Raw genomic sequence first — 26,959 nt, 5'->3', positions numbered from 1 at the left:
GAATAATATGTTTAGTTAGAAAGTTAAAAGTCTGCATATCCCCTGATTGCTTAAGAATGGTTTATTTCTCTCTTTTTCAAAGTAGAATTGTCTATGGTTTGATGTTTTGGGGAAATTCTAGCTCCATAAGTAGTGTGTTAGTAGCCCAGAAGAAGATGTTGAGAATCATCACTAACTCTGACACAAATACACACTGCAAACCTATTTTTTTACAGGAAAAAATTCAAACTGTAATCAACTTGTACATTTTTGCATGTCTCTTACATACCAAAAAGCACCTAAACACTCTCATTCTCCACAGGCACGTACACAACCATGGTACACGAGGTCAAAACAAAATATGCAGACCCTACACAAGACTGACCAAGGTTCTCACGTCCTTCGAAGCTACAGGTATTGACCTTTTCAATTGCTTGCCTTTTTCAGCTCAGCATGTTAGCTTAGGTAGTTTTAAGAATGTGATATATGCATGGTTGATAGTAAGGCCCTTCTACAGCCTTAAAGAATACTTTGAAGCAGATTTTAGCTCCATCAATTTTGCATGATGTTTTTTAGTTTTTTTTCCCCCCAAAATAGCCAATCTTATTTAATTTTGAGAATGTACACTTATTTTTATGTTTGCTTTAGTCAGCATGTTTTACTATTGTACTTATGACTGTCTTGTGCATTTCAAGCATCCATGACAAGATCTATTGCATGTAATTTTGCCTAAAGATCAATAAACGTCTTATGTCTTATGTCTTTTATGTTTAGAGGCATTTGGTCGTAGTAGCCAAGATGACTATCACCATAGATAAAACATACTCCCTTGTGTTGCTTAGTCTATGCTATCACTCGTCAGCTGTTTGGCTGAACTGTCATTGTCGATGTCAAAAACTCAACAAAACAAACCAAAGGCAAACTGACTGAAACAAGAAAGTAAACATAAACAAACATCAACAAAAGAGGCTGGTCCGTTGTTTGTTGTGTGTGTGTGTGTTAAGAAACCCAATAGAATAATTTTATAAAAGATATAAATTCTACTCGTTAGTTGTTGCTGTTAGATGTCTTATAACTTTTGGTGTTTAATGTTTCATCAGCTTAATTAGAATGTAGGCCTTTATCCTCATAAAAAAATACTGAAAACTGAGGTTAAATAGTGTTATTATAATGGCTACTATATCTGTACAATCCAATTTAAGAGATGAGATTCTTCCTCTTAAGAACGGTAAGTATGTATTTTTGGGTACAGTTTTTTAACTGGGCTACGCTAATGCCGATTGAAAATATCGATTAATAATCAATATTTTAACTAGGCTATACCAATTATAAAATTAAACTGTCATTTAACCTAACCAAACTTGCTGACAATGAAAAAAATCGAATGACTTGATATTAGCTTAGCCCAGTTAAGAAATTGTACCCATATTTTTATTAAAGTCAATTAGGCTTACCGAACCATGCTAATAACATGACCATTAAAATGATCTACCTAACTTAGGCCTACTAGTAAATTTGAAAATGTTAGGATAGCCTACTTAGCCTTTTCAATAGACTTATTTTAGGCTATAGCCATAATTGGGAATAACAAATAGAAATTCTAACGAATAGTGATATTTGTTAGTTTTTTTTGGCTAACTTTGATCATATCCGTTACTATATAAGAATCACTGGGAATAGGCTAACTTTTACTCAGTTAGATTCTAGCTAACGAATAGATAATATATTCGTTAGTTTTGAAGTTCTAAATTGTTAAATTTTTGGTCAGGCGGAAGTACCTCAAAAAATTAGTTTTTTTGCGTGATCGGTGAGGGTTGCATCAAGGCCCCACTAGAAAAACAGGCCATGCCGCAGGATCCATGACGTCACACTAGTGGATAGATTCACTGCCTTGTCCCATATGTTTTAGGTAAACAAGCTGGCTGTTTGTCAGATTTTAATGGTAAGATGTTAGTACAACTATCCACCGCTGTGACGTAGTGTTGCGCTGCAGCATGGCCGGTTTTTCTAGTGTCAGGGTCAGCGCCCTTGTTGACAAAGTGGGGGGGTGGGGTGGTATGAAAAAATATTTTTTTCTAATTTTGAAATAGGCCTAATTTTATAAATATAAAATTAAAAAATAATTTGTATAAGTTATATATTTGTAGTTTAAAGAAGGCTCTAACTTACTGACAGTTGCTTTTAAGTAGGTACATTGAGCGGCGCCTCCTGCACTACATGTGGATACTTGTAATGTAGGCCTACAGTATTTTATAGTGTCTTGTTAGAGTGCTTTTAAAATATGTGGCTGAATCAAGCTAACAATATTTGAAAGATCTGCAATCTTTAAAACATCCGTCTTAAAAGCTTAATTGATAGTTGATAGTTCAAACGTCAATTTAAATGGCAATGATAACATTTTATATGCAAAGTCGCAGTTAATGGGCCTTAGGTTAAACTTTCTATCTAGTAGATGAAAATTGGTTGCTGTAGAGCCTGAGATGGTCGCCATTTAATAAGAAAGTATTTAAGTATTAAGTATAGATGCTTAATTTTGAAACTAAGGTGATTTTACTTTAGATTCAGCTTGGTTCTTTTTATATTTTTTTACGATGGTTTTAACTTAGAATAGGATAAAACTTTAAATTTTATTTCTTGGCCTAAAAGCACATTACAAATTTATCCTATGTTTTTATATTTCAGATCGACGTGTTAATGATTTGCGAGTCATTGGTCTAGAAGAAAATAGTGTCCAGCTATTTACATGGGTTGGAGTTGAGGACTCAAATAGTCTTCAGTTCATTGAGGCTTATGACAGATTGAACAAAAATATTGAAGTGAGTTACTGAGTTAGAATATTTGTTTGTACAAATTGTTGATAAAAACTAATTGAAAGAAATTCCTCATTCCCTTATAACATCTGACTTTGCAATATGAAGGTTGCCAATTTGACCCTGAGAAAAGTTTAGAAAAGCTTATTCATGGTTTAAAACTAGCTCTAGTTCTTGATCATTGCAATTTTGATAAATAATTTTACAGTCCCCGTCTACAAGCCGCTTAACTTATTGTGCTGGGTGTCTTAAGACAGTTCAGTTCAGTTCAAAAATCCATTTTCAAATAAAAAGCTTTAAAATATTTCATATTCGACCATGTGTTGCAAACAACGTGCAGTTGAAAAATTTACAACTTTCTCTTATAGTAGGCCCTACATACCTATAGTGTTATTATGTTAGTAATTTATCTACATGATTATTGTCTTTAATTGTTGGTCCTTTCTATATAAATAAAAGTGATTTTTATATGTCCAATGTTTAGGTTCTTCACGTTCTGCCCCACAACAGCAGCTGTAGTGTTATTCAGGCTAGTGTGAACGAAGACAAAACGTTGCTTGGTAAGCTGATTTTGAATGTATATGTATAGGTAGGCCTACTAATATATTAAATATAATAAAAACTAAGTAATTACCGTCTGCTTTCAATTGTCTATTCTGCAAAATGCTTCAGACTAAAAAGACAGTAAGACTAAAAAGCAACAAAGTAATCTATTTAGCACACTTTGTTTCATTGTAGTAGTATGAATAGCCTCCGGATTGCGAAGAATAACTAATAATAGTGGATTTAAATAAATGATTCTGGCAATCCGATTGTTGTATTCCACAACTAGTTTTGACCTGCTTGGAGGTCATCATCAGGTGTGTTCAAGGATGATTATTTCACATGAAGGTCGTTAGATTAATAGTTTTTGACACATACACATACAGAAACACATAGTGGGCACACACATATGGGCGATAAAATAAAATTTTAAATATGATGAGCCATTGGTAATGCGGATTTGAGTCTAGACTGTAGGATACACAGCTGGTCAGGTATCACACAGCTGGTCAGGTATCACACAGATTTCCTTCCCAACACCGGTCCGCTTTTTGTGTTTACAATTTTATTTTATTGGCCGCATGTGTTAGCGCGCTATGGGTTTGTGTACGTGTATGTGTCAACAACTTTTTATCCTGACGACCTCTATGTGAAGTAATCATTCTTGGACACACCTGATGATGACCTCCTAGCAGGTCGAAACTAGTTGTGGAATACAACAATTGGATTGCCAGAATTAGGCATCCAAACCAAATTAGTTACACTTTGTTTATGTACATAGAACCACATATTATAGCATGTGGCAATTTAAGTTTGGATTTAAATTTTTCTGACTACAGTACCTACAAAAGCAGTAGGCCTTATTTTTTCACAATTATAAAAAGTCCTACAAATTATAACATTTTCTCAATCCGGACAATGCTAAGATGGTAAAAACTCTTCTTAAAGAACTAAAACGAATAATTTTGCCATATTTGTAAATATTTAAACTATAGGTTACTTCTGATTTTTTAAATCTTATTTTTTTATGAAAACTGCAATCACTGCTACAGTGGACACTCACTAATCCGGCGTCATATTGTAATTAGGTGGTGTAGCATTACTGAAAAGTTAGTGGATGGCAATTAGGGAAATGGGGAAACAACGTAAGCATTTAGTAGGTAGGTATATAGCGATCACGGTCAAATTGTGCAACTGGACAAGCAATAGAGACACACAATGACATGGGGATTGCTATAAAAGATTTAAAACAATCAATGTCTCAAACTGCCGTATTGCTGGACGGTAAAGCACAAGGCCTGGCTACAGATATTTAATGTATTCAATAAGGTATTGAGAACATCTATTCAATCAGGTATCAAGACATCTTCCAACTATTTATACTCAGACTTAAGCCTACTTGTTTTGTGTTTTTAGCATATGTTACGAAAACAACCCAATCCAACAAGGATGACCCAGACACTCCGACATTTGAGTATGAGGCGTTTCTTCATAGTATAGAAGAGGCAAGAGTTTCCACAAAATCATTAGGAATAAAGAAACCCCAGCAAATAATGACTCAGTTTTTGAATAAGAAGAAGCAAAGCAAACAAGAAAAGCTATTGGTTTTTATTCATCAAACTTGTAAGTTACATCTAGTTTACAAGATATTAAATGTTGGAATGTTAAGTTTGGAAAGTTTATCTCTCATAGTTAAAATTTTGTTTTACTAAAAATGGAACTATTTGTATTTATTTTATGGTTTTTTGCTGAAGTAGGCAATAACAATGTAAAAAGAAAAACATTGCTCATTTACATGGTTAAAGGCAATTTAGTATTAACTTTTTTTAACCAGGCCTAGGCTTCTATTAACATATACTTTAAGCTTTAAGGTCTATTTTTTGAGACACTTAACTTTAGGTACTATTTGATCTTAGAATACGAATTATGGACTAAAAGCAACATTTAGGCTTTTGTAATCCTCTGCAACTTGGGAGCTCCTGCAGCCATTTTGTGGGATGCCCACTAAAATGCATATGTAAAATGTATGTGCTCTATGTTAGGACCACATAGTGCGAAATCCTCTCGGGATTGAACTATTATTGTGAAATGTCTGAATAATGACTTAGCCTTCTAACTACGCATTTCATTGTAATATTGTGAATAATATAATATTTTACTAACTATGTTGATTTATCCGATTCATGACAGCTAGTATGGTACAAGTTTGGGATAAAAATACTTTGTTGTTTTAGGCTACGATTATACTACGATGTAGCATCCAGGATTTCTAGAGGAAAATGACGTGATTTGTGTTGGGATGCTAGCCTCTCGGACTACTACATATTTTTCAATACATTTCATATTTTTCAACTCTTCCTCTTTCTTTTTCTTCTTAAATTCTTGTTCTTTTGGTTTGGTGATTTGAGCCCCGCTAGCCTCCCACATGCCAGCATCCTGGTATAATCGTAGCCTTAGTTGTATTTATTTTTCAGTTGAGTTTTACCTTTTGGATTGTGGTAATGCTTACTAAAACATTAAATTGTTATTCCAGTAAACAAATTGTGTGTTAGTATTACATCTACATTTATTTTAACAACAAACCTACTAATTCTTTAACCTAAATGTCTTATCCTTTCTCTAATATTTTCTTATCGCTTCTTAGCTGTAACACTTTACCAAGTGGAATTGCGAGATCATGGTGAAAATGAAGAGGCAAGTAAAGATTTCCAGATGTATTTGTCAGTTTTATAAGATTTTATATACATTTTCTTTGTACATTATTGTTATTTAACACTGAATAAGCTCTTACTTTTGATTTTCATGCTTTCTAAATAATTTTACTTACCTTCAATTTCTTCATTTTTAAGCGCTTCAGGATTTGTTATGGTTTTGTGTTTAAGAATTATCAAGATATAATTTCTCATTTCAGGATATTGGATTTTTCATAGGTTACATATTCTTAACTGTAATTGGATGTAGCCCCTTTTGTTTGCAGCCCTAGGCATCAGCCTATTGGTCAATCTGGCACCTGCTTTGTCCAAAGTTAATGGTCTTAAAATGTATTAATATTTAACAATTAAATTAATCCTTGTTAATTTGATTTCTCTTTTAGGCCAATATGGTACACACACACCAAGAAACCAAGGAATGTACATTAGCTAAGTACAGTACTTAGTTAAAATCCAATTTGAAAAAGTCAATAAATACAGCCACAAAAAAAACGTCCCACTCTTCAAACAGATGTATAAAAATCTATAGTTAAAGTTATTTTGAGCTTTAATATCTAATTACCATCAATCTGACAATTATAATATTATCTAACCTTTTTATAATGCATTTTTGTTTCTCAAGAGCACAATTTAAATAGTATAAGGCAGTTCGGTTTCCACCAAAAAGAAAATAATGTACTTTGTCTGTTTTTAAATTTCCTTATTGATATGCTTAAAAATGTTCTTTTTAACTTGATAGTTTATAGCAAAAATTCTATTTTTCTTTGAGTTCTATTCGCTCAACTAACTCATTATTTCCAAGCTAGAGCAAGTGATTGCCGAATTATCATTCTACTGTAATAATATTTTGTTTCATTATCATTATCACATTACAGTCGAACCTTGATTAACCTCCACAATCAAGTGTCTTGGGGCCTGGTCTCTTATACGTCTAAGATGACTACTGTAAAAGGTTTTCCCATCATACAATCTATTCTCTTGTTTTTGGCAGATTGTGGATATAACCTCAACAGAACAAGTACTGAAATCGTTCACCTGGGCCCAGTGGGACGCTGTCAACCAGTGCCTCTATTATATCCACTACCGCAAGCCACCGCAGGCTGTGGAGGGGGAGGTGGAGGGGGGAAGTCAGACGACACCCATTCTCTCTACACTGCAGTTTCACCATGAACTGCCACACGAGACCGTGGTGATTATACAGTTTTTTTTTTGTCTGAAGTTCATTTTTCGTGAACAATTTTATGCAATTTTAACATTATTGGCAACAATAAGGACAGTTAGTATTTAGGCAACAATTTGTATTGATTCATTCATCATGGCCAGTAAAAACTACGCTTTCAGAAAGTTTGCGACCAAAGCTGGAAAATCACAAAAACCACTTAGAAAAATGTTTATCACCGTAGTCAAAACAGATGATCACACAAACCCAGCCAAAGCTGTAAACTCACTAAATAAAACCCACGCAGAGTGTTGTTTTGGTGGTAAACTACGGCAGCATTTACCTTCAAAGTGTAACGATCAAGCTACCCTCAAACGATCCTAGCCAATGAAATAGCTGATCTTAGTCAGTAACAAAGCTACACGGATCATCTCACTCCATTCCACAACCATCCTTCACTCATATTTGGGTTAAAATACACACTTAGGTGGCGTCCCATTTCAATTGATAAAGATAATTTTGACTTTTTGTTCAATGTGAAGAAAAGTAAGTTAGGCCTACATTTGTTTCTTTGTAGTGAAGTACTATACATATATTTCTTATTTTAGCTGTTATCATCAAATGTGTTTTCCGCTTTCAGCTCAATATCCCTCTAAATCTGCCTCAATTGTCACCTTCGGTGTCTCTACCGTGTGGTGTTTACGAGGACGACCCAGTCCCACTGAGGGTTCACGACTGCTCACTGGACCTTACGATAGTTGCTGATCACCGCGGCGTTGTTTGCATTTGTCATCACTACCTTTACCAGGTCTGTCAAAATTGTGAATATTTAAATGTAGAGATAGGCTCGCACTTTTACTATGAGGTCCACCTAAATAGGCCTACCCTTAGTATAGTTGGCACAGTCAGTCTCTTGGCTCTGTCTATATTAGCTGAGTGGATATAGTGCTCCTCTGATAATCAGATCTTAATATTCTTAATTCCTTACATTAATACCTCTCGCAAATTTGATGACCAAAATGTCCTGATGGAATGTGTCAACAACTAAAGAACTATTTACAGTGATATTTAAGGTACCTGTAAAGCTGGGTTTTCCTAGGCGCGGAGCGGAGAGCAGAAAGAGGAACGCGGAGAGCGGAAAAGAAATTAACATGGCATTCCGCTCCTCTTCTAGGAAAACAGTAACATTAAATTACCTAAGACAAGTGGAGTCCGCTCTCCACGTTCCTCTCTACGCTCTCCACTTCCGCGCCTAGGAAAACCCGGCTTTATGAAGGTTGTGGGTGTTGTAGAATTCCCTTGTTGTGAGCTGGTGCAGGTTATACCTCACATAAAAGAAGCTAAATAGGATTTAATGGCCAGTAAGTCATGCCAAAGATGGTAAGGATTTTTGGTCTCCTGAAAGAATATTGGCATACCTTGTAGCATGTCCACAAAAGATGAGTCGTTAGGAGAGATAGTAATGAAATGCGCCATGGTAGACAGTGATTAGGTAATGCTTTGTCAACAGGGGTTTAAGTCCAACTAATCTAGAATGGAAGAGCGAGCTGGTCTAGTTCTAGACCATGGGGCCTTGACCCTGAGGGGTCCAAATCCCACCCCGATGGATTTTATCCTCAAGATAATCCCGTGGCCCTCTAGGACTAGACTCTGAGAAATGTGTGAAATAGCTACGGGCCATAACCTAGCCTACTAGAATGTATCATCATTGACTATATCATCTAAACAAATCTAATCTTGATTGTTGAATATAGCCTGTGAAGCCCCCAATGAGTGACAAGATGGTGGATGCCACAGACACTGTACATCTAGCCTACTCCGTCACTATGCTGCACCATGGCCGAGTGGTCCACTGTGTGGTGCCTGGGGTGGCGTGGGCTGACGCTCCGTCTTTACGACCTTCCTTCGTAATGTATGGTGGTAAGTTTCCTCAACATTATCCTCAATTTGGGTAGCGAGCTGGTCAAGTGGTTAGTGCTCTGTTCGGTTCCAGAGGTCCTGGGTTCAAATCCCACCAAATCACCAATATATTTTATCTATGTGATAATGCCGCAACCCCTAGGTCTAGCCTAAGGTAATGTGAAAAACAATTCTGGGCTTGTGCTTAGTGCCCTAGGAAAAAAAATCAAAGTATCCTCAACAAGACTTGGATCTTACTCCATTCTTTGTTCACCGTCTGTACAAAGTGTACGTAAGGCATGTATTTCAAATGGCAGTTTCAGCGATACTAGTGCTAAAAATGTTAGGACTCGTGTCATGCTTCTTTACGTTTTGGATTTTTTCTCGTACTATTTACTACTAATTGGGGCTATTGAGTCAAAATAAAAATGTTAAGTTAGGAATTTTTTTTGTAAAGGAATAGAGTTGAGATAGGTTACCTGAGAAAAATCAAGTCCAGGGGTCCTAAAAACAACCATTCCGAGGTTCTCAAGATTATGTTTGGTGACGAAAGCTTATATGTTCTGTTGTGTCAACCTAAAATATTTTGGAGATTCAAAATTATTATTCTCTGACACAATCTGTTTTATTTATCCGTTTATAAATGTCCACCCTACAATTTATACATTTAGACCTATTAAACTTTCTTATAACATTTATAACCATATGTTTGCAGACCAGCACATGCTCGTAATCTCTCCTGGCTTGTTTATACACTTGCTGGACATCGGACCGGAGCACGAGCCGTGTTGTCACATCGTGTTGGCAAACAACACTGTGACTGAGAGTGTGCGGTTGGTACCACTGTTGGACGGCAGTGATCAGCTGATCGACCTCATGACCTTGGATGTTGTGCAACTGCAGGTGAAAGGCTGTTTGTTTTATAACAGCATAAAAGATGTTTATGTATCATGCTTTTTGTAAGCTATATTTTTGGTGGGGTTCATCAGATATGACTATAACAACCGTGATACTGTGTTACACCATAGATTAACCAACACAAGTAGACTTCTCATCCCATTGTAAATTCTGATGCTCGTTTTTCGTGTCTAGTGGATTTTGTTTCTATTATGTTTGTTGGTTAACTTTATGATTTGTGCTTTACTGTTTGGTTATATAACTAGGGGACGAGTTATTTTTTATGATTAGATCGTTTTATTTGGCTAAGCGAGGGTTTGTCTTCAGCTGAAAGGATGAGAAATCTACGAAGGGAGTATGTTTTATCCTTGGTTATACTCTGAGTTGCTTTATGAAATAAATTGACTACAGCTCATCTATAGAGATAAAATGTCTAACGTCACCCACACGGTATTAATGTCAGTCTGTGGCACAGGTTGATCCACAACTGATGGTGGAAGCATACCTACAGACCGACATGGTCAAGGAGAACAGGCTGGCTATACTGCATTACTTCATTGTTCACCTCAACGATATGGACTTGGTGTCAGAGGTTAGTATGCATGATTTGAAGACCTGTGCAAATCATAACTCATTACTGAAAAGTATTTGATCTCTAAATAAATACAGTAGACTCCTCATACTTGTGGCCAATTGTACGATTGCACGATCTTGCAGGATTCTGTCGGTCTACTTACTGATCTCTTAATAGATATAAATTTTAAAAACATACATTATTTATTACCATTATATGCATTCTTTCAAAAGACTTAACAAAGCTGCTCTTTTTGCTGAGGGAGTTCACTTCTTGAAGAGTTATGTAACAGGAAAAATACTGGTGAGATAATGATTAAATTAAAAATTCAAGCAAATTTTAAACTGAAACCATTTTTGATTAGGATACAACACACTTTGTTCTAGTTCATGATCATGTATAAACCAAATAGAAACTGTAAGTATCTAAAAAAAAAAAAAAAAAAAAAAAAAAAACTGGTAAAATCATACAATTATTAGGCTAATAATTAGGCCTAATACTTACATTTATCTTAGGAATTTAAAAAAAAGGAATAGATGCAAGCTTACATGATACGATTCAGTCCAGTAATAGATAGGCCTACACTGTAAAATGTCACAAAACATTGCTGGTATTTTTTTTCTAATAAAGAACTTATTTAGAGGGTTTATTCAAAAGAAAACATCACTCAGACAGCAGTAGTTAGTTGTGTGAACTGAGGTAAATGTTTTGTTTTGTTTACTTTATAACCTAAAACTAAAGAAACAGCTGGTTCTTGTCGTAGAAAACTCAATTCATGTTCAAATAACATTTAGCAAGCCAGATCAATCAGCAGTAAAACGAACCACGGTCATAATACAGAAAAATTGACATTTAAGTGTAAAATTGTCCTTTTTCAGCTGTTGTCTCCATTGGCAGAACACTGTATGGATTTAAACGTTGCCAAAATCCTGCAAGAGCTATTGGTTGGAGGATCGTACGCTTCAGTGGCCCGCAGTCTGCCTTCAGATGCTTTGTCTTTGATTGATCTTCTCCCATTGACCACTTGGAACCCAAGTTCTACTGTAGAGGTTAAGGTGAGAAAAGTTGAGCATTGAATTTGAATATTTTAAAACATTTTTCTTTTATTTAAGAAATTGGCAGCTTTTAACCTAAAATTTGCTTGTCCACCTAGGCCATGGGCCTGTGAGTGGAACGTAACAAGAGGTGAGCTAGTACAGTACTAGAGTGAACTGCACCATTAAAATTTAGTGGTGGGATCAAAATTAAAACGTGAACTCATCCTTGAACGTGGTAATATCCATAAAACATTTAAGTCATCCATAAAATGGCAAAAATTATGCTGAAATTTTATCTGTTTAGTTGTCACCGCATTTCACACTGTCATTAAGTCAAGAGTGCCTGTGGAACCCAGCCGTCATGCTGCTGTCTCCGCAACAACGTCTCGTACCATACCGAGGAGACATGTGGACTAGACTATGGGACTACCTAGCTGCACACGGTGATCTACAGCGCTTCTGTCCTACCACAGTGGCAGACAAACTGATGGTGTCTCTCGTCTGTTATCAGGTGAGTACTGTTTAAGGCTAGAAGTTAAATTTTCTGCTTCTGGAATAAATTAACAGAGAACCTCCACATTTTGGAAAGCTACAAATGTGACAACTTATAATTTTTGTAACTTTTCATTTATGAACCCCTTTGGCAAAAGAATTATTAACCACATAGTAATTTAAATTCAATATTTTTATATTATACAAGGTGACAATAATTATAGGACGACTTTATAACTTTAAAACGAAAAGAAATATTACAACCAAATTTAGCATTTCATAATAGTAATAGTAAGCTACTTTTTTGTGTACATGGTGATTGGATGTCACCTATGGGGGACGGCTCATAGAGAGTAAGTTAAAAATCTTATAGGTAAGCATAGGCTGATACGTACATAAATTTAAAGGTCTTGTGAAACCAAAAACAATGCCGCAAATCGTACCTCAAACGGACAACCTAGTAGAAAATAGCAGGTGTTCAAAGATTTCTTGAATTTGCCATTTTAAATCTGTAAACGGTTGCCATTTTTTACTCAGTTTTTCTTTTGAGCTTGAATTTGTGGCATTGTATTCTTATTCTACTAATAAAGACCTTTAATTTGATGTGCATATCAACCTATGCTTCCGTTAATCATTTTCTTCCGTCTCCTAGCGGGCGCCCTGAGGAGGTAACGTATAATAGCATTGCAAATTCAATGAATTTTTGAACAGCTGTCATTTTTTTGCTTACAGTTTTTGAGTTTTATGCTTAAACAATGTAATGTGGAAAATATGAATTTTTAGCCGATTTCACAAGCTGTAACTCCAGAAACTGTCCCAGCTACGATGTTAAACATGTTTCAGGTGGGTTTAAAAGTGGAAGTCCCCCCCCCCCTGTAGGAGTGGTATTATCACCCTCCAGTTTGTAAAGTTATCATGTATGTATATTGACTTAGAGTGCCAATGTAACACTGAGAAGAAGTTGGTCTGTGTTGATGTTTACTTGGGTTTCCAAGTAAAATTATTTGCCTAAGTGAATAAATACAGTAGGTATTCAATATAAACAATGTAACTTTGACTTTGATATACTTTCCTATATTTATACTAGTTTCATTGTGATTTGGTTACTATCAGAACTAAAACCCCGTTGTTCTTTAGTACCCTTGTTTATTTGTACTAGTTTGAAATTTAAAATACCATTATTAATTTCAATTAACTTAATCATCTTTATGTAACTGTAAAATGCTATACTCAGTAATTTTTAGGATTGTTATCCTCGTACAAACCTCAGATATTCTGAGTGTGAAGAAACTGTGAACTCATATTTTATTTGTGTTGTTTAGTATATAAATTTAGTTGAGATTTTGACACTATGTTAACTTTTGGTTGCTGAATACTTATCAGTTGTATGCTTTGTTTTAGTATTTAAGTTTTTGCAAACATCGATTAGTTGATTTTTTAGACTAAAATGAATGTAACTAAAAAAGACTTGTTAAAAATTGTCACAACCAACCATATTTTGATTTTAGAAAATTCCCCCTATTGGGAATATTAGATGATTTCATTTGATATAGGGAATATTAGTGAATTTCCCACAAAGCCTAGGAAATATTAGTGATGGAATGGCCTATTACTCTGGATCTTATGGTAAGACTAGGACCCCAACCGATTTACTTTTTTTGTTTTGAGGTCTAAAGGCCAAAAACATCCAATGTTAAATTCATATGAAATGTGTATATCCATTCAGGGTGTCCCGTAATTAAGTACATACAATTTTGGTAAAGGTTTAATGGGTAAAAAAATAGAAATCAACAATAATTACATTCTTTATAAAAATATGCTTTGTTAACAAGATATCTGCCATTTTTCTTTATGTTTTAAATTTATATTTAAAAAAAACTACCTATTCAAGATATCTTTTTGAAATTTTATCTAGTGTAGTATCATAGAGTCTGGGGAGCGAGCTGGTCTAGTGGTTAGAGCGCAGTACTTCGGTTCTTGAGGTCCCGGGTTCAAATTCTGCCAATCACCAATGGATTCATCTAAGTGATAATGCCGCAACCCCTAGTTCTAGCCTGAAGTAATTTGTGAAAAACATTCCCGTGGTCGTGCCTAGCGTCCTTAGAAAAAAAAGTATCATAGTTTCTAGTTTTTTTTCCACAGTTGGCAAATCTGAAGATCACTCCAGTTTTGAACTTTAACTGACAGTCAACCTGCTCTTCAATCTACTCTCTGAAGACGTCCTACATCAGAGCGAAATATCAGTGTTATGTTTTGTGTTCTTTTATTAACTTTTTCACTCCTTAAAATTAGCTGAATTCTATTTCTTTTCAAAAATTATTTTACTTGGATTAGTTTTTATATACTTAAATTTTGCGGTGCAGCTTACTTACTCCACAACCTGTCTGCTTACTTACTCAACCGTGGTTAGAGTATCCCTATACTCAATATTGGTTAGAGTCATAGATAACTCTAACCATACACTGTGTCTTTCCTGTCTCCCTATCCAGCTCCACCTATATCAATGTTATGTTTCAGCCGGAAGCATTGTCGCGATGCAGCACCCCTCTGTCACCTGGAGGAATGGTTAGCAGTGTCGGAGTGGCCGGAATATCAGACCTGGCGAGTGGACGAGGCAGCAAAACTACGCTAGACCCGCTGCCATTCTTTGAGGTTGAGCCGTCTGCAGCTAGCAAACAGGAACATATAATTTCTGTTGTGAGTGATTTGTGTGCGGTTTGATATAGCAAGTTACAATGGACTCTTTTGATTGCAAATGATCCCTCTTAACTAAATCAATCAAGAAGTCGGCACAAAAATGAATTGATAATGTAATGAAAAATAGCATTTACTATGAAAGAATAACCAAGGAAAATGCTAACATTTTATCTAGCCATCGTAACATCTTAAATCAATAGCAATAACCGTAAACAAATTATCAGTCCACGTGTTTTTAAATATTACCACAATTGATTAAACACTTCATCTCACTTTGTCAGATGATATAGTTTTTTTTCTATTAGGCTACTTGCATCATCAAGACTCATCCAATAACACCTTTGATGTATTTTTTATTTTAATTTAACTTCTCTCTCATTTTCAATCTCTAATCGACACTATAACTTTTAGATCTCAAGCTTATCTTCTGGGTACCAGAATATTAGCAGAAAAACCAAAAACTGTAGATTGACTGAACTGTAAATATTGCTCGCACAAGGTGAATTGTTTTAGAACCTGCGTGAGGTCAGCATGCATCTTTTGAAGCAAAGCCGCAGCCGTGAGAGTCCAATGCAAGTGCACGCAGTCGCCACACGGTACGCGGCCGCTCAACTGGAACAGTCAAGACAGTTGTGCCAACTTATCACAAAGGCCGCCAGTGTTGACACTACGACTCATAGGGGCTTCATGCTAATGTAAGTGTCAAGAGAATGAAGAAGAGTGCTTTTTCGGTTGTGAAATAAATTTTAAACAATACCTACAATTTTTATAACAAAGTCCTTACGTTAATACAACTATAGATAAATATAGCAATATCAAAATCTGTAACCGTATTTAGTTTAAAACTATGAAGGAAGATTAATAAACTTGCTATGAATTTTTTTTTTTTTTGTTAACCTAAAATTTCTCATACTATTTGTATCCTATGAGGGCTGTCTGTAAATTAAGAATTCCATCAAACAACTTGCGAACTAGTTCAAATCTGAAATCAACGCTATGTTCTTTACTTCCACTTCTATTCTAGCCGATACCCAACTCCAAGCTACGATTAGTCTTATCATATAGCAAAAACAATTGTTAAAATCTAAGGCCTACCTTACGATCCAATTTATTTTATAGTGGAGACCTCAGTTTTCTAGGTTGAAACATTATCGTCAGTCCTTTGTCTGCCAAAACAATGTAAGGGTAAATCAATGCCCCACCAAGTATGAATGACATTCTGTTACTAGGTTTCTGCCTGAAGGGAGTCAACCCTTACTGAAATCAATTATATCAATTCAATCAATTATTTAAGATGGGGACGCCACTATGTGCGTATTTTAACCCAAATATGAGTGAAGGATGAGTGGCACGATCTTGTAGTCTTGTTAGTGACTAAGGCCGACATACTCCTTAGACACTAGTTAACATAACAGAAAAACAAGCAAGCTATTATTAATTGCTTTCATGATATCACAAACGCAACCCTCCAATTTCACATGAATTTTGTGTATGCAGAAAGTTTTTTTAGACGGATGACTTGCACACAAGTGGCGTAGAGAGTTGAGAGTTTGCAGTTTGCAGAAATCAGTTCATATTATCGATGCCGGCAGACGGTGTGCATCAGTTTTCTGAGACAGCCAGTTGTGATTAAAGTTGAGGAAACTTTGCTTGTTTATCAGCCTGTTTGAGACTACCAGTGTTTACCGTTGTCCAATATCAGTTCTAAATCTCTTTTCTACTCACACTGCGATCCACATAGAAATTTCCTCAACCTTGGTCACTACCTCATACAAAACTGATAAACAAGTTTAGCCGACTTACACTGTGTAAAACATCATAAATATTGTTCAAAAGTTTGCACCAATCATCCTTGTATGTACATTTTCTACACAATCACTTTACTTAATTCATGTCCGTCAAAACCACAGAAATCTAACTACATCGCGTAATTCATAGCAGTAATGTCTTCAAAACCACTAGACACTTTTTACCTCTTAAAGACAACCTCTTTTTACCTCATAGAATTTTGCAATACTAATAACCCAACATTAGGTTGTACTGTCATTGTTTAGCTTGCAATTAAGAATTTACATCTTATTCAAAAGTGTAATTTTTTGCTACAAATAATTAGATAGAGCATTGTTTACATTTGACTTTTTCTTTACCCATTGTATGTACTTGTAACATCAGAGACCAGATGTCAGAGGATGAGAGAAGGGTGTTCTTCGCTTTGTTGGAACGCTACTGCCTCGCTGTGGAGGGTTTGGCGTTCCCACTTCCCCAGGGCTTCCCTTCATTCCTGGCATACCTTGGATACAGAACACTATCGTTTTCTACATTCATGCAATACGTTCAGTCAAGCGTTCTACAACTGCAGATAGACGTCATGAAAGCCATTATGAATGGTGAGTTTTGTTAGGAAAGGCTCTAGTATTGTGATTTTAAAAGTACCCAGTAGTATTGTGTCTACTCTTTGTTGCTTTTAAGTTTACAGTACTGTAAAGGTGTTTTTTCTAGTTTAACACATTCGCTGCGGCCTACTGCTATAGCAATAGCGCGGCACTATCACTGCACGTGGCCTACTGCTATAGCAGTAATGTGATCTCCTGCCAAATATTGCGTCTGTCTGAGCCCAGCACTCGGCCGGGGACGCTGTTATTGTTGCCAGGCTGTTGCTTAGAATACGAGCTTTATTTTGGTGTAGGTTGGTACTAAAAATTCCTGTAAAATCCCGTCTGGCAATGCTTTTGTCCTGGTTTCGGGGATTTTCTCTATTCAAGCCATATTACAATGACACTGGTTATTGATCCAGGCAGTGCTGCTACCTTTGGGTGTTTCAGTGAACTAAGTCCACTTTCAAAGTAATACAGAACAATCACCATTGCTCTTACTGAGATTTTTGAATGCCAATTATGATCGCTGATTCAGTAGCGCCCCGGGGCTCAGCCTGGGCCTCGCCGCAATTTTCGAGCGCCTGTGTAAAAGTTTTGAACAGCGAATGTGTTAAATTACAACCACCATTCATTAGAAGGTTGAAAATGTAGGGGACTATATTATCTTCTCCCGGGAAGTTTAAATAATGAGAAGTTCTGATTAAAGATAATTAGAGCAAGAGTAGCGGTCTGGTTGTAGTATCAGATTTATTTGATTATAATACAGTATTTGGAGAAACCGTGAAGAAGGTAAATTAATTTTGGGGGTATTTAAGTTATATTATATTGAAGTACTTAGGGCGTTTCAATTGGCTTATTGAGACACATGAATTGAATTTTGCATTAGTTAGGTTAAGATTAAAGAAAAAGAAGTAAAGAAGGACTCAACAGCGAACCAACTCATTTCCAAATCCATATTTGGGTCTTGTTGATGCTACACTCCTCTCCCATGTGTCTATGCAAGTTAGCCTGTGGATAGTGGAGAAGGGGACTGCGTACCAAGGCTAGAACAAAGAATAATACAGGAGGCAGCTGTGTGAATTAAAAGCAGTACCGTCCGGGTGACGTCATACGCGCGACTGAGGCAACCTCTTTTTCAGTAACCTTGACTACATACCACATTTCCATTTACAACTGAAAACGTGGTAACCAAGTCGTTTGGCTACTTCCTAAAATTAACCTCATAAAATTTAAGGAAATGTTGAGCAATTTCCTAGTTGCATAAACCTCAATCACGCCTGCAACAGATCTACAAGACAGCAAGGAGGGAGTACAGCAGAAGCTGCGTCTGATCCAGCTGTTGCCAAGGTCGCGAGGTAAGCGGCTGCTGAACCAATGGCAGCATCCGGCCAGTCTGATGGTGCGGGCTCGCCAACACGCCAGCAACATACTGAGTGGTGTGGAGGGAGCGCAGGCTCGACGACATCCGCAGAGACAACGGAGCAATACTGTTGCCACTAGAGGTAACTAGTTGTTTCATTAGTTAGTTTCAATAGAATTGAATTTTCAGTTTGGATTATTTCAGATTATTCAAATTATATTCTAATTAATATTTTCCTAAAAAATTCATTCGTCAATTTTATATAGCTATATCCCAACACGATCTTTTCCAGACATTACTCAAAATTTTACTTGTTTCCTTGGTTAAAGTAAGTTGATTCATAAATAAAAATAACAAGTAAACACACAAACTGCTTTCAAATGCTCTATACAAATTCTTAGATTTCTGGGCTAATCAATTACAACATAAAGTTGAAATGATTTATTGCTATTTCACTTGAGTGCAAGGCATTACACTCTATACACTCATATTTGAGTTCAAATACACAAATAGGTAGCATTCCCATCTCAAATTATAATGATATATTTTTGTTTTAAATATCACTCTGCTTCCTGTCGTAGGTTTGGCAGCTTTCCCATCAGAAGACAGACTCTCTCCTCTCGACACATTCTTTGATCTTCTGACTGCTAAAGGTAAAAAATCACAACATTGTGTTGGTTTAATTTTGTTTTTGATAGGAAAAGCAGACTTAACATAATTCCTCCCAACACATTGGTTGAGCTGGCTTAAGTACTTAACCAATGATTTAGCTATTCCTAATCTCATGAATAAAAACTTTTGCAGTGTTTTTTTTTTTTGTGTTGCCAACCTGGAAGATTGGTACTGCTGCATCTTTCACCACCATTACAAACTTCCTTTCTTTGTGATTGACAAAGTGTTCAGTGACCATGAAATATTTCATTTTGTGTGTTTACATAAATGTGTTTCTTACTAAAAAAAATCACCCGCCACAGGCAAGCCTGCTCTTCTTATCAAAAACAAAATTAATCCTATTCTACCCCAGATCCCTTTATTAAGAAAATCTAACTCTATTATATTGTTTTATTTTTATCCTGGAAGAATTTTAAATCCAACGACGCTCCTTTGACTCTACCAACCACACACCTTTATGCTCTTTTTTCGTCTGCTGTGTTAAGTTGAGCTTTACTTTATTTACATTCTTTGCATTGTTTAAGAATGTCAGAAAAATGAAATTGTCTTGGAAATGTCAGGTAATCTTTTAACTGAATTATTAACACTATCCCACTTGAAATATCTAGTAACTTTATTTGTTATCATGTAGTTATTTGTTCACAGCTAATTTAGCAGAGCTGGACTTCAATTTGTTGATTGCAGCAACGACGGCTTCTACAGAAGAGTTTTTCTACTAGGTAATGTTTGCATTGTCACGAAAACCAAAGACTTGTTACGCCTTTAAAAGATAAAGTAATCTTCTATCTTTATTGATTAGACCAAGAGTCTTAGGGAAAAGTGTGTCTGTTAAACTTGCATTTAAGGAAAAGACATGCCACATGAAATCTGTCAGGTTGAAGCAGTGATAAAACAGGTAAATTCATCCAGTTTACTCAATGGAATTATCAAGATTATGGTGTACTGACTCGATTGTTAAATTAGCACTATCATAATAATATTTCTCTAACAAAATAGTTTTGACACTAAACATTTTACAAAGGTCTCAAATATTATGAGTGGCAGACAAGACTTTGGAATTTACTTAACTTTTTTGTTGATGAAATTCACAGGAATGCAAACAAACATTTCAGCATTGGCTCATGCACCAAAAATTATCAAAGTAATGACTGAAATTTACTGTACTGTAGTGAAAAATGTATTAGGCTATTTAAGATAATAACTTTTCCTTAGAATATGAACTGATTTGAGTGCCAAATGTTGACATTTGTTATACAGTATAAGTTTTTTATGTGAAGCGTCTAGGAACAGTCCCCCTTTTGACATTCTATTGTTTTTTGCTATGAAGGGAGGATTTTCTGTCAAATGACTGAAAAATAGCATTTCCATAATGTTTTTTTAGCCCAATTAGATAGTATTCATGCAATGTAGTATTTTGATGGTTACCTTGATTTGTTACCTAGCTTTTATGTTAACTATAGTTGTTGATCGTTTTAGTTCTATTCAAGTATTATTTGGTTTGGAATTAGAACTACTATTTGTTACATTTTGTTGTAATTTGTTACATTTTTATATTTTTGTTTTAGATTATGCCATTTATTTTTTACGTTGGGCTCCAACCTTGTTCTTTGTAATTATCGAGTATGATAGAGGATGTGTATTGTACTATAATTGTATTAATTAATTTTATTCCTAAATTGTATGCCATTCTTGCACTAGATATTTATTATGCTAATTTATGTATTAGTGTTACTATACATTCCAAACGGAATCACGTTACCTACGGTATTACATTATTTAATTATAAGCTTCTTAAGTTTTTTGTTATGTTTTATCTATTTTCTTTACATTAAAATTCTTTTGATTCAATCGTGCATTATTTACCCATCCATTATCCTAATGTAGGCAATTAAATTATCACATACTTTGTAAAAGTTTTATTTGATAGATATAAAAATTTACAATTTGTACCACACAATCGTGCAAAACAGTTTGAATCTAAGGCGACTAATTATAAAACGGATTGTAAGTAATCCAGTGTGCCCTGGTTTGTGATTGGGCCTTCTGATGTGATGTGAACAAACTCTTATAAACGTCACTTGCATTCGGGTCCTTAGCAACACTGTAACTTCCCTTGGCTTTCTTGAAGTCTGGGTCTTCAATTTTTGTGTCCGATCCTCGTTTGTGTGAGGTACCAGCTGAAAGTAGGTGTTTATTTAAGTAGAGGCATTTTGAAATATTGAAACAGTTTTAAACAAAACCAAAGGAATTGTGAAGGCTTTATTAGTTTACAAGCTACTACGGCAAGTAAAACAGACGGTATCAGCAATCTGACTCACACTTTCACTCATTAGCTTGTCAAACCCCCTTATCATAAGCGCTTATGTTAAACGGTGGGAGAAACTGTGATATTTTATTGGGAAAATCATACAATTTGAACTGTAATTTTTGCAGCATCAGTTTGTACAGTTATTGTGTTGAAAGTACTGTATAAGATACTAAATTTTAACCAAGATCGTTTGAGCTGCTAAGGTTGTCTGCTGAAAAAATCAATTTTCCCGTTATTTGACATCTGGGTTTTTATGGAGAAATTACTAAAAGAACCAAAATTGATAAAAAATGATAAATACACCTGAAGATGCTATAGATTATATTCTTGGTATAAAATTTAATCAAAATCAAACAACAGTGATGTGCTGAGTTGCTCTGTAGCACTTTACACATACACAGACATCATGTCAAAAACCACTATTTTGGGTTCAGGGGGGGGGGGGGGGTTCACAAAACTGATACATCCAACCAAAACTCAATTCTAAACATTTTGAAAAAAACTGCTTTCTCCATACTATGTATATAGGGGGAGAAAGTAAAACTAAGCTTGTTGGCAAGTCCCGACTTCCATTTCCCGCTGTTAACCAATCTCTCCAACATTGAAGAACTAATCTTATTGCTTTTAGTACACATGGCTAGTTTTACTGTTGTGAATGGCATAGACATTTACTGGCAGAGTTTGCTTTTTCCCGAGCTTCTTTAATAGCTCAGACGACAACGATTGCACAGAGGCAGGCAGGCTGTGCAAGCAAATTGTGTAGTTTACAGTAAATTTCAAATAACTCTCTGGATTAAGCAAAAAGCCTGAATGAATTGGATCCAAATTAGTGGGATTTTAATGTAGTTAAAATTTTTTCTACTCACCTTTAGGCAGTTTGGATACGAGTTTTCCACTTGTAGCGGCTGCTTTATCAGAAATCTCCGTTTTCACAGCCACGGTTGGTTTAATTTCACAATCGGCAACTGGGGATTTAGTTTCTGAAGTTTCAGCATTTACAACAGTTTCCTCAACCGGCTCTACTTTCACTGCTTTCTTTAATTTTTTATCTAGTTTAGCTCTTGCTAGTCTCGCCTCCATGCGTGTAGCCATCAAATCAGCATCGTTACCCTCCGGATTCAACACTACAACATCCTCTTCTCCAAAGGGTTTCTGACACTGAAAGCAAAAGTCAAGTTTAATGACAGAATTATAAATAAACTCTATTTAGCTTAAAGGGTACAGCACCTCAAATTACTCTATAATAACTTATTATTTGTTCTTGTTATTGCCAAATACTTACCAACTCTACTGATGTGAGTGAATCTATTATCCTATTTAAGTCATAGTCTGATTTGTGGCAATCGTTAGAGGCCACTACTACCCAAATAAAAATATAGGCATATGAAGCTCAGAGTGTGTGGATTTGCCAAACATTATTGGTGGGGAAAAAACCTCCCGGGATCACGGAAAAATCTTAAAACATCTTGCGACATTGTGTACTTATAATTGCACAATCATCAGGTATTATTCATTGTCACCCTAGCCTTAGGTTAGAATATATTATTGACAAAAAAATAAAATGATTACTGGTAGGTACCCTATCCAACCACAGTTGTTGGTACGACGACTAGTTTCATTCCTTACAACTTCATCAAAGGTCATTTTGTATGCGACCACATAATCAATGTATTATTCCATTGTGGTAGGCTATGTCAATAGACCCTTTAAAAAAATTGTCACAATCACAATAATTGCAACTTGTAGGCCTAATGTTGATGAAACAGTTAAAATGGAATTAACATTGAAAAAACAGATTAAAACTGTACAGGCTGGCCAGCACTGTCTATTACTGCCACTGATTAACACTAATACCGAAACCCCGGTCTGACAGGCCCACGGGAATTTTCAAAAACGCATGTTGGCAACACTGTTTACTTGGTAGATTCCATTTCCCCAATACCTTCCCCCCTTTTCCTCCCCTACCTATTGATATATCATTTGTTCATTTTGCATGGGTGCCGTGACCTTGACAGGTCGTCAGTTCATAACATGTCCGTCTCAGAAGCCCAGCGTTAGTGTATTTTAAAGGGGGGTCTCACAGACCGAGGGTTTCGGTTTGTGTGTTTCTAAGCGGGGTCCATTATTTTTCAAATGGGGTCTCACAGACCGGGGGTTTCGGTTAATGTCAGCCTAGGTGGGTTTCGGTATTAGTGTTAAATAAAACTCCATTTTGTTTTATCTGTTATTACACACCTTGTGGCAGACTTTGGTCTTGATTTCCTTCAACGCTCGTTCAGACATGACACAGCCGCAGGACCAGATGAAGGAGAACTTGAACTTCCCGTTCATCTCAATACCGATGACAGGGCAGATGTGAGGAGCACACTGTCTGTCGACATAACCGTCCCCTTTCTCAGCACCCTCCTTGAAGGCTGGGTTAGGTGTTAGGATCAACTCTTTCACATCCTGTAACATCATAGAAAAATGCCAGTCAAAAAACATTTTGTTGAATATTTACCATTTTTATGTCCTTTCTTTAAGGACTAGTATTTTAGGCTCTAGTCCAGAACAGTTTACACATTACTAGGCCTAGAGAGTCGCAATATCACACAGTCCTAGAGAGTCGCAATATCACACAGTCCTAGAGAGTCGCAATATCAACCATTGGTGATTGGTGGGATTCAACCCCAGAACAGAAGCCCTAGGTTCTTCCACTAGACCAGCTTTCTACCAAAAAATGTAAGTTTACGTGTAACCCTGTAAGCAACCACAGTTCAACAATGGAGAGTTTAATCTGAATGTTAGCCTACAGTATCTCAATGATCAAGGATTTGGTTCAACTTTTTTAGAACAGGGTGTTGTGTAGGCCTACCTCAAAATTATTATTTATGTAAGAGTTTTTAAAACAGTGAACTATGATGTAGGCCTAATTGTAAACTGTAAATAAATTCTCTAATAAAAGACTTGGTAGTGTTGAATGTTATAGGCTAAGTTAAGATAAATACTGTTAAAAGTATTTTTCCCTTGACTTTCTTCAATTTTAATAGGTAGGTAGGCCTACAATATGCAAGTTGTTAATGTAAGGCACTAAATCAATGAGTGCAGTTCAACTTTCTTTCTCACAACACAGATATTTTCTATTTTGCCCTCAAGAACAAAATATGATACGGAAAGCTTAGACTATCCTTCAAACATTTACCTTAAGGTTTCTGATGTGTCTTGCAGTTTCTGGCAAACTGGAGCGATCTAGGAGTCCCTCGATAACAGATATTTTACTGTAGAGACGGCCAAGACCGCATGCTACAATGGGCTTTTGCAAAGGCTGTTGGGTTATGCTACAGTGCCGCCAACGGTAAGACAATTCTGAATCCTTGTCTTTCTACAAACAGAGAACAATTGAATAATGTAAATTATTAAGGAAGATAGAAGAATACCACTATAGGAAGAAGGAAGCAGGGAGATATAACTTTGTTATTGAGAGACAAGGCTTAGGGCCTAAGTATATATATACGCATTCTGATTTTTTAGTAACCATCAAACATCTAGAACAATGATCAATAACTGTGGTATTGGTTCAAATAGCAGTAGGCCCTACACAATGTCCAGTTTGGTGGTATGGTAATACCACGAATACTAGAAAAATACCGGTATGGATCATAAACATAAACAAATGACGTTGATGGCCCGAATCCCATGCTAATAGCATTGAACATATGTTTTGGCAGTTCCATTTAATCAATGTTAAATAATGTTTATTTTCGAGCCAAAAATGTCATTTGTTTTTGTGTTTTTGTGGTTTTTGTGTTTGTGTGGGGATTGTGTACCGGTATTTTTCTAGTAATCGTGGGTAATACTTATGAAAAGCAGAAATTAATGTTACAAGGCAGATGCTGGTTGGGTAACTTAGTTGAGTGGTTAGTGCACGCCTAAATAAAAGGTTGTCGGATCAATCCTGAGAAAAGTCATTATAGCTGTTTGATGGTTTGTAAATGGACTCAGCTGTTCCTGATTTTTGGGCTTTAAATAAAATCTTCATTTCTGACCAATGAAACAACTGATCGTAGTCAATAACAAAGCTACAAAGGTCATCACACTCCATTCTACCAAGGACTAACCAACACAAATAGACTTCTCATCCCTTTTTAGTAGACCCCACATTTATACTACCTTTTTTAGAGAAAACCCTTGATGAACAATAACCTTAGTCTGTTTACAATATCTTCTCTGACCAAGAATTTTTCTACAGCACTTGAATAGTCCGGCACATAGGCCTAAAAAGGTAGGCCTAACAAGATTTGAAAGGATGAATATTGTCTGAATAGGCTGCACTTTACTTGACGTCCTACACTCATTCGAATGAAAATATCGATCGATATATCGATTGCTTCATTTGATATATCGTTTGGTTAGTTAGGTAAGGTTAACCTACCTAACCTAACTAACCAAACGATATATCGAATGAAACAATTGAATGAAAATATTGAATAAAAAAAAACAATCGAATGAGTGTAGGGCGTCAAGTAAAGTGCAGCCACTGAATATAATTCGGCTGCACTTTACTTTAGGTCCTACACTCATTTAAATTAAAATATCGATCGATATATCGATTGTTTCATTTAATATATCATTTGGTTAGTTAGGTAAGATTAACCTAACTTAACTAACCAAACGATATATCGAATGACCGATATTTTCATTCAAATGAGTGTAGGACCTAAAGTAAAGTGCAGCCATAGCCTATTACTTCGCAATTAAGTATACCTAATTGAAGTTAGGCCTATACTAATCTTGCAACTAAACTTATGCAAAAATGTTAATAATGAAAAAGATTAAGTACTGTGTAATAAATTAACACCAACCTGTTCAGGCTTCTTTTTTATCCTAACCAATTCATCTCTTTTAGGTATGGTTCCACCATCACAACCCATTTTCTAAGAATTGAATAAATGTAATTCAATTATTAAGAATAATAATTATTCAAGAAAGCCTGTACTGTACTAAGTTAAACTAACTGTTTTTACTGAAACTGAACGTAAAACGTATTTATTTGCAAAAGAACAGGGATTACAGAAAGGATGACAGATAGATGAAGATGACACTATCTCCAACTCCATCTAAACAAAAAAAAACATGTATACCAACCACGGCCACCTTTAACACCTTCACTTAACTCACGGCCACTTTTAACTCCAGGCCGCGGCCGGTTCTAATTTGCAACGTTGCAAGTAGTGTTGTCTAGTGCCAGACGTCCCATACGATACCATGGCAGACAGGTGATACCAGCTTATTAAATCGCGTATAATTCATTTAAATTTTTATTTATGGACATCAATTTTAAAAGATTGAAAATCAAACATAGATAATTGAAAACAAAACAATCTTACTAATATTATTAATTTAAATTTTTTTAATAATTTAAATAATCAATTATTGAAAATCTATTTTTGTACATTAAATTGGAGTC

At 35.7% G+C, this 26,959-nt stretch overlaps 2 protein-coding genes across 2 annotated transcripts; one reads left to right on the top strand and one right to left on the bottom strand.

The window, feature by feature from the left end:
- Positions 1–960: 960 nt before the first annotated feature.
- On the top strand, positions 961–20,963 carry LOC128996453 (protein pigeon). The gene is made up of 18 exons (XM_054421793.1): positions 961–1,207; positions 2,662–2,795; positions 3,274–3,349; positions 4,749–4,955; positions 5,977–6,026; positions 7,035–7,232; positions 7,843–8,010; positions 8,957–9,122; positions 9,817–10,004; positions 10,474–10,590; positions 11,451–11,627; positions 11,914–12,120; positions 14,619–14,798; positions 15,312–15,493; positions 16,971–17,185; positions 18,460–18,675; positions 19,115–19,186; positions 19,851–20,963. Exons 1-18 carry the CDS (start codon positions 1,150–1,152, stop codon positions 19,922–19,924), a joined length of 2,685 nt encoding a protein of 894 aa, XP_054277768.1. The 5' UTR covers positions 961–1,149; the 3' UTR covers positions 19,925–20,963.
- A 143-nt stretch (positions 20,964–21,106) lies between these two features.
- Positions 21,107–26,592, bottom strand: LOC128996810 (replication termination factor 2). The gene is made up of 5 exons (XM_054422290.1): positions 26,355–26,592; positions 24,695–24,874; positions 23,749–23,961; positions 22,380–22,671; positions 21,107–21,382 (listed from the first exon to the last, which is right to left on the bottom strand). Exons 1-5 carry the CDS (start codon positions 26,421–26,423, stop codon positions 21,192–21,194), a joined length of 945 nt encoding a protein of 314 aa, XP_054278265.1. The 5' UTR covers positions 26,424–26,592; the 3' UTR covers positions 21,107–21,191.
- Positions 26,593–26,959: the final 367 nt, after the last annotated feature.

This window comes from Macrosteles quadrilineatus, unplaced genomic scaffold (assembly GCF_028750875.1).
Source record: "Macrosteles quadrilineatus isolate MER2022 unplaced genomic scaffold, UCM_ALF_1.0 Scaffold_6__1_contigs__length_79288215, whole genome shotgun sequence".
In the NCBI taxonomy this organism is placed as follows: Eukaryota; Metazoa; Arthropoda; class Insecta; order Hemiptera; family Cicadellidae; genus Macrosteles; species Macrosteles quadrilineatus.
Note: the sequence above shows the minus strand (reverse complement) of the source record. Positions and strands in the feature narration are given on the sequence as shown.

What these genes read in the sequence shown, in the direction of transcription:
- LOC128996453 (XM_054421793.1), top strand. Translation starts at nt 1,150, where the DNA reads ATGGCTACTATATCTGTACAATCCAATTTAAGAGATGAGATTCTTCCT. An exon ending in GGTTTTTATTCATCAAACTT is followed by an intron (nt 4,956 to 5,976) that starts GTAAGTTACATC and finishes ATCGCTTCTTAG; the next exon opens with CTGTAACACTTTACCAAGTG. An exon ending in CAATACTGTTGCCACTAGAG is followed by an intron (nt 18,676 to 19,114) that starts GTAACTAGTTGT and finishes TTCCTGTCGTAG; the next exon opens with GTTTGGCAGCTTTCCCATCA.
- LOC128996810 (XM_054422290.1), bottom strand. Translation starts at nt 26,423, where the DNA reads ATGGGTTGTGATGGTGGAACCATACCTAAAAGAGATGAATTGGTTAGG. An exon ending in GACACATCAGAAACCTTAAG is followed by an intron (nt 23,962 to 24,694) that starts GTAAATGTTTGA and finishes ATGATGTTACAG; the next exon opens with GATGTGAAAGAGTTGATCCT. An exon ending in CGTATCCAAACTGCCTAAAG is followed by an intron (nt 21,383 to 22,379) that starts GTGAGTAGAAAA and finishes ACCTACTTTCAG; the next exon opens with CTGGTACCTCACACAAACGA.